General features: G+C 38.9%; 1 protein-coding gene across 1 annotated transcript; it reads right to left on the bottom strand. All coding sequences in view use genetic code 11, as the record gives it.

Moving 5' to 3' along the window:
* Positions 1-5819: 5819 nt before the first annotated feature.
* EGR_00134 (Activin receptor type-1) lies at positions 5820-9110 on the bottom strand (the record flags this gene model as incomplete). The annotated part of the gene is made up of 6 exons (XM_024489383.1): positions 5820-6385; positions 6740-6992; positions 7069-7215; positions 8126-8288; positions 8580-8754; positions 9029-9110. The coding sequence occupies 6 exons, from the start codon at positions 9108-9110 to the stop codon at positions 5820-5822; spliced, it is 1386 nt and encodes a 461-aa protein (XP_024356061.1).
* Positions 9111-13162: the final 4052 nt, after the last annotated feature.

Raw genomic sequence — 13162 nt, 5'->3', positions numbered from 1 at the left:
TTTAATAAAGTTGACTAATTGGACATGAATGAATATGTGACATAAGATGTCACTTCAGTTAACAACGTTAAATGGCATTATTTATGTGTGTTTAGATAAACAGCATTTGTCCTGCTCGCTGAAATTCATTTCTTGCATAAACTGATGCACTCATTCCGTGAAATTAGGCGCTTACACGACCGAAAGCATGAAGTGTTTTGTGTCTGGCTGAAATAACGATGTCTGGCTGTTGAAGGTTCTTCAGCTCAGGGCAGAGAGGTCCAATTTGTCCGTTACCCTCTAAATCGCTTACTACTGCGTGTACCTCCTCATGCACAGTGCAGCAGGCTCGTCTGTGTAGAGGTAACCAAACCAATGTAAACAAATCAGGTTGGGTTATATTTGATTGCTCTTTCACCCTCTACCTTGGCAGCACTAAATTGTATAAACAATTTCCACGAGTCCACACATAAACAATAAAGTTGATATCATTTACACCGACACAGGCACCGAATATGCTCTTTTAAATCAGCACCACCACTTAACAGTCGGTCAAAAATAACTGTCAGAATTCGGACACCTTCCGCAAAGCACAATTTTTAGTTCAAGGATAGTGTTTACTATCTGAACGCACTTACTCCCAACGTAAATTAAATCTCCATATCGAAAGAATGCTGGGTTTTTGGAATTGCATCTTTCTCACTGTAAAATAGATTGGCGTACTAAACGCCTAAATTGCTCTGTTGCAAGCAATAATTTATTAAAAATTGACGAAATCCAGAGCCAATTATAATATTATGCCTGTCTTACTAGATATTAGTTAAAGTCACTGTTTCAAATGATTGTGTCATGACGAAGTAGACACTTTCAAAAACTTTGTACTTCTTCATTTGAACATAGTTCTTGGAAAAGGTGTGTGCTACGATGCAATTATCACCACTGCCCACGGATCTGTAGGAGTGTTTTCCACCATATCTACATATGAATCGGGAAATCCACACAGCTATCGCAATTTCACCGATTCCAACTCCAAATTATCACACATATTCAATGAGGCCGAGGTAAGATTTCAAATCAGTTCGAGTCTCACCTTCCCTACTTCACTCTCCCATGTGGGACAGTGCAAACAAACCTGTCATTAATGCGGTCAGGCTCTGTGCACACACATTTCCTGCGTCGGGCTCTTTCGTACTCCTTATGCTTCTTACTCGTTCGTGACAGTTTATGGCTACACACCAACATCTTCATTAGGCCTCGCTTAATTTCAAATTTAATTACGCCTTGTCGACTCTTCTCCAAAACGTTTGCAATCATTTTAAGTAAACTGTATGATTATACTGCCATTTGTCGCAGCAATTCCATTGTTGCACGACATTTCAGGAAAGACGATTCAAGAAAAGTAAAAAATGCATAAAAGTTTAGCTATTTTTACTGAGGGATGTCGAATTCTGAAAACTCCTTAATAAAATACAGAAATAGTAGCGAGTACAATAGTTTCAAATCACTTCCTTAACTGAGATAAATATTAACAATTAATCCAGTTTCCGAATTAGGGGATGGTAATGGTAAGTAACTATCCATTTGCTTGTGAAGCTCACGAGTAACAGACCACAAAATAAGTCGGTTAGGATAAAGTATCTTAACCGAGAGTATGACTTTTTTTAAGTTTCCAAGCTGTAATTTTGCCTCAAGTTGGGTTAAGCTTAATTGAACTGCATGTTTGAGTATAACAGGTAAATTAGGAGCTAATGTTTTAAGTACTATTACCACCTACTTCACTTTAATACCTCAGTAGTTGCCCAGGTTTGGTTTGGGTTTCCTGTTCAGAATAATGCGTTCTGTTCCTTGTTTACGGAACGTAGATACGCAAGAGGGTTAGTTTACTCCTTCATCTGTAGTCGTAAACATTTATTTCTGTGGAGGCGCTATCAAGCGGTCAAACTGATCCTCCTATTCACACTTATGTGGCCCGATTAACATAGACAGTGGAAGACTATTTTATCTGTTGGGAAGTGTGTGAATTTTTAGCCTTACTTTCACCTTGCAATTTGAAAACGAGCGCAGTAAAAAGGCCGGTACGAAAGCCGATCTCTCATCTCTGCCGATTAATAACAGCCTTCACAATTTCGCACTGAGAGGGGTAGGCTAGCAGCACCATGGATTCGAATTATAGGTCAATAGTTCTCACACGACTGAAAAATTCATGGGTGTTTGAGATTTTCACCATCGCATAATAGAACCCAATGAAAAGCGCGCATTACAGTTGACACACAAAAAATTAATCACTTCGCAATTGTGGAATTTATTTGACCGAAAAACGCATATTCCTTCGATGCGTGCAATCGGTGAAACGTTCATACTTACGTTTTTTTACAGCTAGTACAATAGGGAAAGAATGCCATGCTTAATTCCAAGCAAGGAGCAAATTTACAAACTGGTGATGCTAGTGTTCGACGTTTAGGGGATACATATAGATAATAACTGCTTCGATGAAACTTTATAGATGTGCACTTACCGCTTAACTTATTTTTGCTTTCAATTAAGGGGAAATGTATTACCATAAGACTTGCCAACTACCGAGCAGTATCCTGACAAATATTGCTTTTTAAGTAAGTAATTTGTAACGTTTATTCATTTACTGTTAAGAATACCAGAAAGGAAACACTTGAGGGAGTATATTTATTGCATTCCACTTTGGTGCAATCTATTTCAATAATTTTTGTAGAAACAAACAAACTGGTAATCAAAGTAGAGCTAATGGAACTAAGTCACATCGGAGATGTTCAACCGATCCTTTGAGAACGACGGCTGTTATGAGTAACATACTTTCAGTATAGTCCCTCTTGTGAGTGAAAAAGCAAAAATACGGTAATTGCATTTGCTATTAGGAAGTGGGGAGAGTGGCTTGGAGGTAAAGCAAAAGGTAGGACTTGGTAGCTCAGAAACTCTATCATCGCATCCTCCTCCACTACCCGGTCTACTCACCAACCTTCCGGCTATCTTGATCTGCCCTGGCGCCAGTAGCACGGTAAAAAGCTGAAACTGTTGCTAGGATACATGATGAGGCCGCAGCGAGGGGTGGAGCAATTGCATCTTAATTAAGCCTCTGTTAATGCACACGTGAAGGCTGTGAAGATCTGGGGGATGATAACAGAGGGAAGCAAATGGGTGCACCCGTTGCCCCGCTCTCTCCTCTTCCCCATCTCTATCACTCCCGTCCTCTTGCTTTCCGACCCCGTGCAAGTGTGTAGTTGTGGGACTACATTGTAAGGGTTTGTCGAGGGAGAACGCCTAGCAAAATAGTCGATTGAGGGAAAATGTAATTTAAGTGATGGCGCTAATAAGTTTTGACAAAAGTCTTAAGTATCATAAACCACCGAACAAAGTACAAGTGCAAGTTTCATATCGACAGTACACAGTGGGTATTTAACATGTGAAATACACTGCGAATCAGTCCTACTAAGGAAGGGTGGAAGATGATACAAGCATTGTATTTTTGTGCCAACATATCTGGGTACTGAGTCAGAAAAATAGTTGAAGTCCACGCCTCCTAATGAGTGCATTTAGTTGGTAACCAACGTATTAGAAGAATCGTTGTTAAGTCAAAATTGAATGTCTTCGTATGTGCTATTCCATTTTAGGCAAAGTTAAAATTTTAGCTGCACTTTTAAAAATGTTGTCCAAAGCATAAGAATGTGAATGCTCACGTAACTATTGGTAGTTGTTAAATAAAGGGGTTACTTAAACGACCTCCTACAAAATTGCAAAGATTTGGAAGTTTCTAGGATATGACTGTGATACTACCGATAACAGATTGCTTCGCGTCCATAATCATATAACCTGCTATCATGTTACTTACATAAATACGGGACAGGTACAGTGACTGCATTGTCCTAGCAACACCACCTCACACCTGTTTGCCACTTGACGCACATGCACGTGCGTAGGGGGCAAGGAAGAGAGATGATGTATCACTTCCTCCCTTCTTCTTTTAGGACCCACCTCTCTCAATCGCCAGCGTCTTGCCATGGGTAGATCATTGTCCCGATAAGTTGGTTAACTACAAACTCTTGATTCATCTCCAATCCACCTGTTAATATCCATTAGTGGAGTAGATGCTGACTCTGACTAAGCTCTTGTACTTAAATGTTATTAAAGATGCGGCCGACTTTGAACTTAGCAACTAAATTTGTTAAAAAAATGAGGAAACAAGTAGAGGAAACTTATTGTATCGAATTTTGAATTCCTTCACACCAATCAGGGCTATCAAAATGTGTGTTACATATCGAAACGTGAACGTAAATTGCTCGGCATCAAATCACGCAGTTTACCATTTTGTTTGACATTAATGAAAATAATAGATTTGTACCAGTTCAATGTCTATATGCAGATGTTTTTATTAACACAAAGCACAATTCTTCCATCCGCTCTGTCTCCGCCAGTACGCAAGGTAAATACAGTCCGATGAAAACATCAACCACTATGACCACCCTCTACTATATGCTATTTGCTAAAGGATAAGTTCATTTTGACTTTTTCTGGCAAAGCAACCGTGGTGAAAGACTAAATTCGTTACGTTGATGAACCGAATTCCATGATTTTGCTTTATGAATCATGGATACCGCATGAACACGTTATTGTACACGGCATTATACTCAAAATCAACCTTGTAATTAGGTAACTCTAAGAAGTGAAGCAATTAGCGCAGCGAATAACTAATTTTACTACAAGTGAATTAAAACACCTATAAAAATTATTTGTGGGGACGAATGGCAGCCTGTGACCCAAACCTATACACAAGCGGTGGAAGAAATAAAAAGCATTCGCTCACAATAGAAAGTGGTTTGAATTCAATCGGACAAAAAGACCACGTTTAAAGTAGAATTCAACTTCACGACCGGTGACATCTTTCCATGAGAAGTAAACGTAGAGATGAGATGGGACTGGTGCAGACTGAATTAAGGTGCCTGTGTATGCCTTCTTTGGGCGTATGGTGGATGGGTTGAAAAGAATTGGTAAACATAGATTGGCGTCGCTTTCATTAACACACACGTAGGCACGGCGTTCAAAGCGCGCCAGTCGCGCTCACGCGCTCTCCACCAGTGGCGCCGGTGGCGAAAGCGGGCAGGCGGGTGGGGGGGAGGAGGACGCACACACAAAAACTCGCACGTCCGCACGCACGTACACGTGGATGCCATAATGCTGCACGCGTCGTCTGCCTCAGCCAATAAAGTGGGGCGAAGGAGAGAGGGATGGACAAAGGCAGGGCATGAGAGAAAGGGGACTGAAAATTTGCCCTTCCCCTTCACCTAGGGGAGGGAGGATAAGAAGGCAGAATTCCACTACTACCTCTCACCCATTCACCACTGAGCCGTTTGAATCGATTGAAGTGATTCCTCGGCTAAAGCTTACAAACAAAAAAGGTAGACATGGAGCTCAAGTTAACTTTGTTAATAATACTGCAAAAGGCACACTATTTAACACAAAATTTATTTACAGAAAGCGTACAAAAATATTCAAAAACCGGATGGATTGTGCTTCTGCGATTTCACTTTGAATTGCGTCGCTGCATATCAAACATTGTCCATCTAAAATTTGTTTAAAAAAACAATCTACCAACTTACGCCCAAGGTAACAGTCTGCCAAATATTTGTGTTATAATGGAATATCTTTAATGTCGTTTAGTCAATTTGTCAAACTAAACACAATTAGGCAAACCAAATCACTTATAACAAAACGAGATTAGAAAGGAGTTAAATGCATTAAGTACCTTCATGACTAAATGTTTAAACTTTGACGGAGAACAAAACTGAGAAACTTTCGTAAAACTGATCCCTCTACTACAGAAGCTGGCTTTCCTCCTGACGGAGCAAATTGGATGCAGTTGCCACAACCTTCTTCTCCCCTTCTTTCAGTTTTTTCGTAGTGGAGGACTCCTCGCTGAATAGAATTTCCGAAGGACATCGCATAATGCGCCCTAAGGCGAGCACCTCCCTGGGGCTGCGGATACTGCCGTTGGCGACTGTCTGATAGTAGGGCGTGACTGAGGTACACTGGAAAGTGCTGCCATGGCTGCGACTATTAATCCCGCTGTCTGCTTGCGTTCGCGGGTCTGATATAACAATTACTTGATCTGGAACTACACTTTCGCCAATTTCCTTCACCGCCTCCGAAAATGTCTCATCGAGAGTCTTTTTTATTCTTAATATGGGCAAACGGACATCGGGTTTCGCGTGCCAGCATTCTTGCATCAGACTGGCACAGCGGATGAGCACCTTTGAGCTCTGCCAGCGCTCGGAGATAGGCGGGCGTTCACCCTCGACATGCACCACTCGGCGCATTTCTGCAAAGCTCGGATCAGCAGACACTTTATCCCAGTATGGCACATGGGGAGGATGAACCTCACCTGAAATCCATTTGTCACTTGGAATTACATTTCTAAGTACGAACATAGCAAGAATGCCATCGAAATCTATCTTAATGCCAAAACACCGAGGATTGTACAGTGTGAAATAATTTCACATTCTGCATGATCTAGATATTGTGAATGTTATACACCCTGTAGTGCATGACTGGAAAGTAGAAACGTGAAGTAACGTGTTTTCATGCACTGAATTGCTTTATGCAATTATGAAATAAAACTTCAGATTCTCAGCCATCCCTTCCTTTATAAATTTGGGCTTCGTGAAACTACGTAGATAATTACGTTTTCACTAATTTTTTATAATGTGTTTTTACATAGCTCATATATTTAGCTTACCACGTTCAGTTAGACATCGACGAAAAATTTCCCAAAGCACCAATCCAAATGCGTAGACATCAGCAGCTTTTAATTCCTCAAAGCTGAATCCGAGCGTATTAGGCACCGGTGACGTATCATTAATTCGATTTTTGCTCTGAAGATAAGCTGAAATCTCAAAATCGTGTGGCAGGAATCCTTCACCAGATTCAGGGCATTCTTCAAGACCGTCATCAGCCAGTATTTCAGGCGCCATGTATCTTTTCGTACCAACCTTGAACGTAAAGACATGTTTACAAGGCTAAATAATACAGATAGCGATTCTATTTCCGTATAAGTTTTTTTGTTACCATGTGATTAGGTTGACCAACATCCATTTCCGTCGAACCAGGTGCTTGCATTACAGCTAGTCCCAGATCTCCAATACTGCAAGTACCGTTTGCCTGAACCAAAATGTTTTTTGACTTGATGTCTCTGTGGACGATTGCTGGTTTTCCCTTCAATACAAAAGATGTGGACTAACTGTTTATATTGTGATACAAATCAGTTAAATAGATTCCAATCGTATTAATGCGGAAATGGAAATTAAATTGGCCTTTAAATAACTTTATCTGTATTATGGATTCTTATGCAGTGAATGCCTTATTTTATGCACTCCTAATATCTTCAAAGTGGCTAGTATGTTAGTATTGTCCCATTACTTTCCAGGTCCATTCGTTACGGTTAAATCAAATATTCCACATCTGCTGAAACTTAACTTATTTTTCTCGCAAATCAAATGTCTTAACAGACGGCATAAGGGAACAGCTGTGTTGAGATCTTTCAAAGGCGCCATTAATCAGAGCGCCATAGAGGAGAATGGGTAAAACCACTAGTCGGCACGCAACAGCAAACCACAATGCCAAGTCGGTCTCTCTCCCCCCTCTGTCTTTCTGCCTCTGTCTATGCTCAATCATCCCATACGGAAACTAAGTTAAAGGGGTCTGTGGATGGGAAACTAGCGCTCCCACCATCACCACCACCAAAAGAAAGTATTGGGGCCACCAACACCTGGTCGAATGTGACACATGTGGTCCCAGTCCAGACCTCACATGCATATCTTGCCATTGAATCGACATTATGGGTCTTTGGTGTATAAAAACACTCCCTAGCTCTCTCAACTCAAATCTAAGGGAATGCAAACAGTTTGTACTTCAAAAATGTGCACCAGGGTGTACTCACAATGCATTATAAAAATTTATAGTTATAACGGATATTTTCAAGGGTCGGAGTAAGTGACGACTATTGGTATTTCATATTTCTGCAGATCCAATCGCTGTAATATGGCACCAGATACAATTACGTTGGGGCAGTTCCGTTCGGGTTTTATAACAAGTTACGAAATTTTGTCGAATATGTATAGCTAACTTGTAGTCCGAGAATGTAGGAGTGGAGGTAGCAGAGACCGGATGCGGCTGTTTTGGCCAATCGAAGTGCCGCGATTGTGTCCACCACGTGTGCTTGCAGAAAGTCGTACAGCGAACCGTAGGGATGGTAATGGGATATAATCCACAGCTGCGTACACCCGTATCTATGCAAAAATTGGGTTTTGGCATGAAAGAAGTCGATCACAAACAAGCTTTAGCATAATAATAAATTAGCATAAATTATTTGATTTTCCTCCCTTAAAAAACTTACCATTAATATCTAGGTAAATTTGGCGCTCAAAGGAGTAAACCTTCATTAATATGATAAATTTGATTAGATAAGTCCCTATCCCATCATTGTTCAACCTAGTTCCCACATTTTCTTAACTTTTTGAGCATTTTTCATTGAAAAAGTGCAACATATGACGGCGTAAAACCGCAAAAACAAAACCCACCGAGAGGTTATATCGCTGGCATAGTAGCTGAGAATATTTTCGTGTCTGAGAAGAACGCTGCTATAGATGTGTGTTTCTCTAGCCCAGCTGGCCTCGTCGCGACTGGAAAAAATCTTCACTGCTACGTTTTCGCCCCGATAAATACCACGCCACACCTCTCCATACCGACCCTTTCCTATGAAGGCAAGAATACATACATTATATAAGGTAAATATTCCAGTCGCTTCACAAGTACGATTTGGCCCTTAGAATGCAACAATAATCTAATCGACCTATTAGATCTTGGTCCAAGTATTTCATCATTTATTAATACAGAGATTAAGACATTTTGCAGTTATATTGAAAGCTTAATGTCTCATTGAAATTTTTCTGGCAATTAATTCAGTAATGAAAATCTAGTGACAAGCCATTTTTAATGCTGCTTTTGGACATTTGTATCATGAACATACCGATACACTCCTGCAGCGAAATCTGTCGAGCAATAGTAGCTTGCACGAGGAATGGTACTCCGCTACCGCTTCCACTAGACATTGTGCCCGAGGGCTGGGTCTGTTGATAGATGAAATGGTTCAATAAAGGGCTTGGAGATTACTGACTTATTCTATTATACAATATCTACTGCTCTATGCTTGTCAGTAATGGACTGTTGTCATTCATATTTACTAACTTTCAATATAATTCTAGACCTAAAATTCACCGTGAGTTAAATAAGTGCTTTTAAAGTCCCACTATCGAAATCAGGTTTCAGCATGAGCTAAATGTAAGCTTATTGCAACGTTTAGCTGCCAAGATCAACAGAATGTCACCTAACCTCCAGTTTCCTAGACTCCGTCCACAGTTCGAATGAAAAGTGGAATCACGTCCCATGTTTAATTCAGTTGGCAAATTATAGATAAATTTGAATATAAAGTGCATTTTGGTGGTTTAAGAAACAGGAACATAATTGTTTGAGTAAATCTTTACATTAATTTCGAGAAGTTAAAGTAGTTAAAGTTCCTTAGAAGTCAGCATGGCAGAAACGCTTTTCGACGCATCCACAAGCCACTCATTCATAATGGTTTAAAACAGGAATTTAAATCTGTTTGAGTAAAACTTCAGGGAACAAAGTAGCCAGGTTCTCAGGTGATTTTTGTAGTCTAGTTATTGTTGAAGAAGTAAAAGCACCCACTTTTCAGGCATCCTCATATGCTGACGAGCAATGAAATAAAATAACAATGATCCAAGAAATACTAGAAATCGTGACTGCTTTATGGTAACATTAAGTAAAAGAACATCGAATCAGAATTTGTAAATTTATTCTAACACATATTCAAGTTATACCATCCACAGATTTCAGAATATTCCAGATTGTTCTTCCTAAGCGAGAATTTGAATTATATGGGAATTGCTTGTGGTTAACTCTGACGATGAGAGCTTCAGCGGATGCCGCCGAACACTTAACGCCCTCCCCTTATACACCGCCCCCAGCGGTGGGGAAAAGCTATCACCCGTGGGGCGGGGTGGTGGATAGAACTGGAGAAGGAAGATATGGAAGTGAAGATGGCATAAGCGTCTCAGTTCGTGGCATCATCGCACTTGGTGCGTTAAAACCCAGGAGATAAATATCTAATAGCTGGGAAATGCACTCTGATGGCGGTATTAGAACCTCACCAACTGCATAAACTTTAAAAGACGCAAGAATAGGGAACTATCTGAACCTGGTCTGAGTCTTAAGTCAAAAGCTTTTGGCAAAATAAATGTGACGCACTTAGCGATTGCTTCCTAGAATATTAAAAACCCGAATATACAGATGATTGCTAGAGCATCATTTCTAGAAACTCTTCTATGGAGACTGTTGTTAACATATCCTTCAAGTCAATGAACGAAGATTAAAAACCCAAGAAAAGTTTGCTTTTTAAGTGCGAATAACAGTGGAAAGTTGTTTACCTAAAAAATCATTTTATGACAATACTCTCTGCATTAAACGGATGTAGTTAACTAAATAATGACAGAAATCGGGTAAAAAAGCCTAGTATTATTGTATAACAAAGAGACTAAAAAAATACGATGGAATCTCAAAATCGCAAGGTGATTTCTGCTGGAACTTTATTTTCGAGACTTGTAGCGTTTGACCAAAATAGACATCCGGTGCGATGGTTTGAATTATGGTCTCCTAATAAATGTGAAGTTTATAATCGAGTACAACACAGGAACAACAAGTTCAGGAAATGTTGGCTTTTAGTATCCTGAGTCATTGTTACTTGCTTCAAGCTTATCAACGCGTGAGGACCTAAATCCATAGGTGACGTCAAAAATATTAATAATCCGAAAACACATTAAAAGTCAAAGCAAAGGAATAAAAATAATTGAGTATGAGGACTGAGTATTCTGTTCTGGTTGTACTAATAGAAAAGGAGAGAACTGCAGCAAGAAAGAAGTAATATAAATTTGTTTTGAAGTGTCCCTGTAAAAAAGATTTAATTAGAATGGCAAGCCAATCGACCAAAGCATATTTAAATAATGCATCGGCTTTTTAGTAAATCCACAAGAAATTTAAACTTGAAGACTAGAACTAAAACTGAGAATATATGAATCAACGTTAAATCAAACATCATGTTTCTGACAAATGACCTAATAACAGTCACTTAGGATATTTCAAGCTTTAAAATTAATTCACAAGTCTAAGTTAAGCACGACAAATACGATGTTGCTAAAAGGAACAATAAAAGACAGGAAAAAATGAGCAAATTTGCTAGCCAATCTTAGAAAACAATACAAAAAAGAGTTATTTGATATAGGAGAAAGATTTCCGCTATACTGGACGGTTTCGTTTCAATGATATTTATGTGTGAAAAAACTGTCGCCAACGTCTAGATGCAAAAAACTATAAAATAAATCAAAGACAAAACTATAGCAATACATTAAGACTTTAAAGACCAAAAATACACAATTACATTATTTAATAAGTAATATGTTTATCCTATGACTAATAAAGTCTAAAAGAAACGCATAAAAACGAGTGCAAAAATGCCGTTTTTTATAGATAACACTTTTAAATAAAGTGAAAATTAGGACGCATATACTACAAATATAAACATTAATTTATACCAAAACCTCAGTCAAAAACTTGTACAAAATACTTGTGCAGTGACAAAGGTTAATATTTTGCATTAATAACTCACTTCAGACGGTAGAGCCGCAGCTGATTCCAATGGCTTTTGAGGAAAACTACTTGAAGTGTTCAATTGCAATACATGATGGCTGAAGGGATTGTACTTCAAAGGACTTGTTTGCGTCAAATTTAACGAAGTGTTAACGCATATTTTACTGCAACATGTTAAAAAGTAAGGACAATGCATAGATGAACAAATATTAAGGTCCTGTTTCATATAAAATGGCTTCGTCAGGAATTTGCCAACGTTACGATTGCGATCAGAGCATTGAACAGCACCGGTGTAGCGCAATTGCTTACAACGACATGAACATGTAACCAAACCCTTGCGAGCAAAACAAATAAAAAAGAGAAAAAAAGCAAGAATGCAGAAAAACAAGATAACACTCGAGATAAGTGAAATCAGTATAGCTTCACTTGACCAATCATACATTGCTGTGCGGATGTTTCGAGAAAGTGAGGCATAAGAAGAAGAAACCGGATATTGTGATTTTGACAAAAAAGGCAAATAAAGATCTAAAAAAAATTAAACTCTGTAAAATGTGCACAAAAGATTTGCTTAAAAGCCCTTGCGTTCAAAAAAATTACCCGAAAAATTGCTCCAGTTGCAGAAATTACCGTTACTGCAGCAATATATTGATGAATTTTTATTTGACAAGACACCGCAAGTTATTTGCATTTGAAAAATATCATTTGAAAAGCATCCAGAAGTGATATATTCAGTGCCATTAATAATATTCCGCGCGGTAAAACACCCAGTAGTGGTAACACAAGTGCTATTACTGAGTCCAAGAGAATCACATTGTTCAAAGGGATAACAAAAGCAGCTTATTGCTCTGTGTCTCATGAATTTTAAAAAATGCTCAAGTCGCGAATCAGGGGACCAAAAACGCGAAGATACCAAAACGATTCAAATGACTACTTTAGTTCAACGACCTTTCTTTGGCCGAAACAAACAATTATTAAAGTAGGTTTTTACTGCATAATTACAGCAACTCAAAGAGGCAAGAATTCACTTTTACAAAATTTTTATCTTGTTTGTACATATTGGGCATAGAATGAAGGAAGACCTTAAAGAAATGCACTAAATTATAGCATTTTCATCTATTAAAAACCCTTTTTAGATTTTTTAAAATAAAACTGCTTTATCACAATTAGAAAAATATTTGTTTGTTTGCAAAAGAGTATATGAAAATGATTCTCTTTGCATTGGAGCACATCGAGAATGTCACAACTGAAAAGCCGTCGGTATGAATTCTGGGTAGTAAGATTGATTAAGATTACCATCTACCATGACGGGGGTAACTGATTATTTTGGCACACAGCTAACCAAAGCGAACATTCTTCGCGTAGACCACCTCTTCTTCAGAATGTCGCTCCTACACCTCTCCCTGCCCAACCATTTGCATCAGCCAGTTAAATGCAGTCGATG

This window comes from Echinococcus granulosus (genome assembly GCF_000524195.1).
Source record: "Echinococcus granulosus chromosome Unknown EG_S00001, whole genome shotgun sequence".
Taxonomy (NCBI): domain Eukaryota; kingdom Metazoa; phylum Platyhelminthes; class Cestoda; order Cyclophyllidea; family Taeniidae; genus Echinococcus; species Echinococcus granulosus.
The sequence above is the reverse complement of the archived record's forward strand: the minus strand, read 5'-3'. Positions and strand labels throughout refer to the sequence as shown.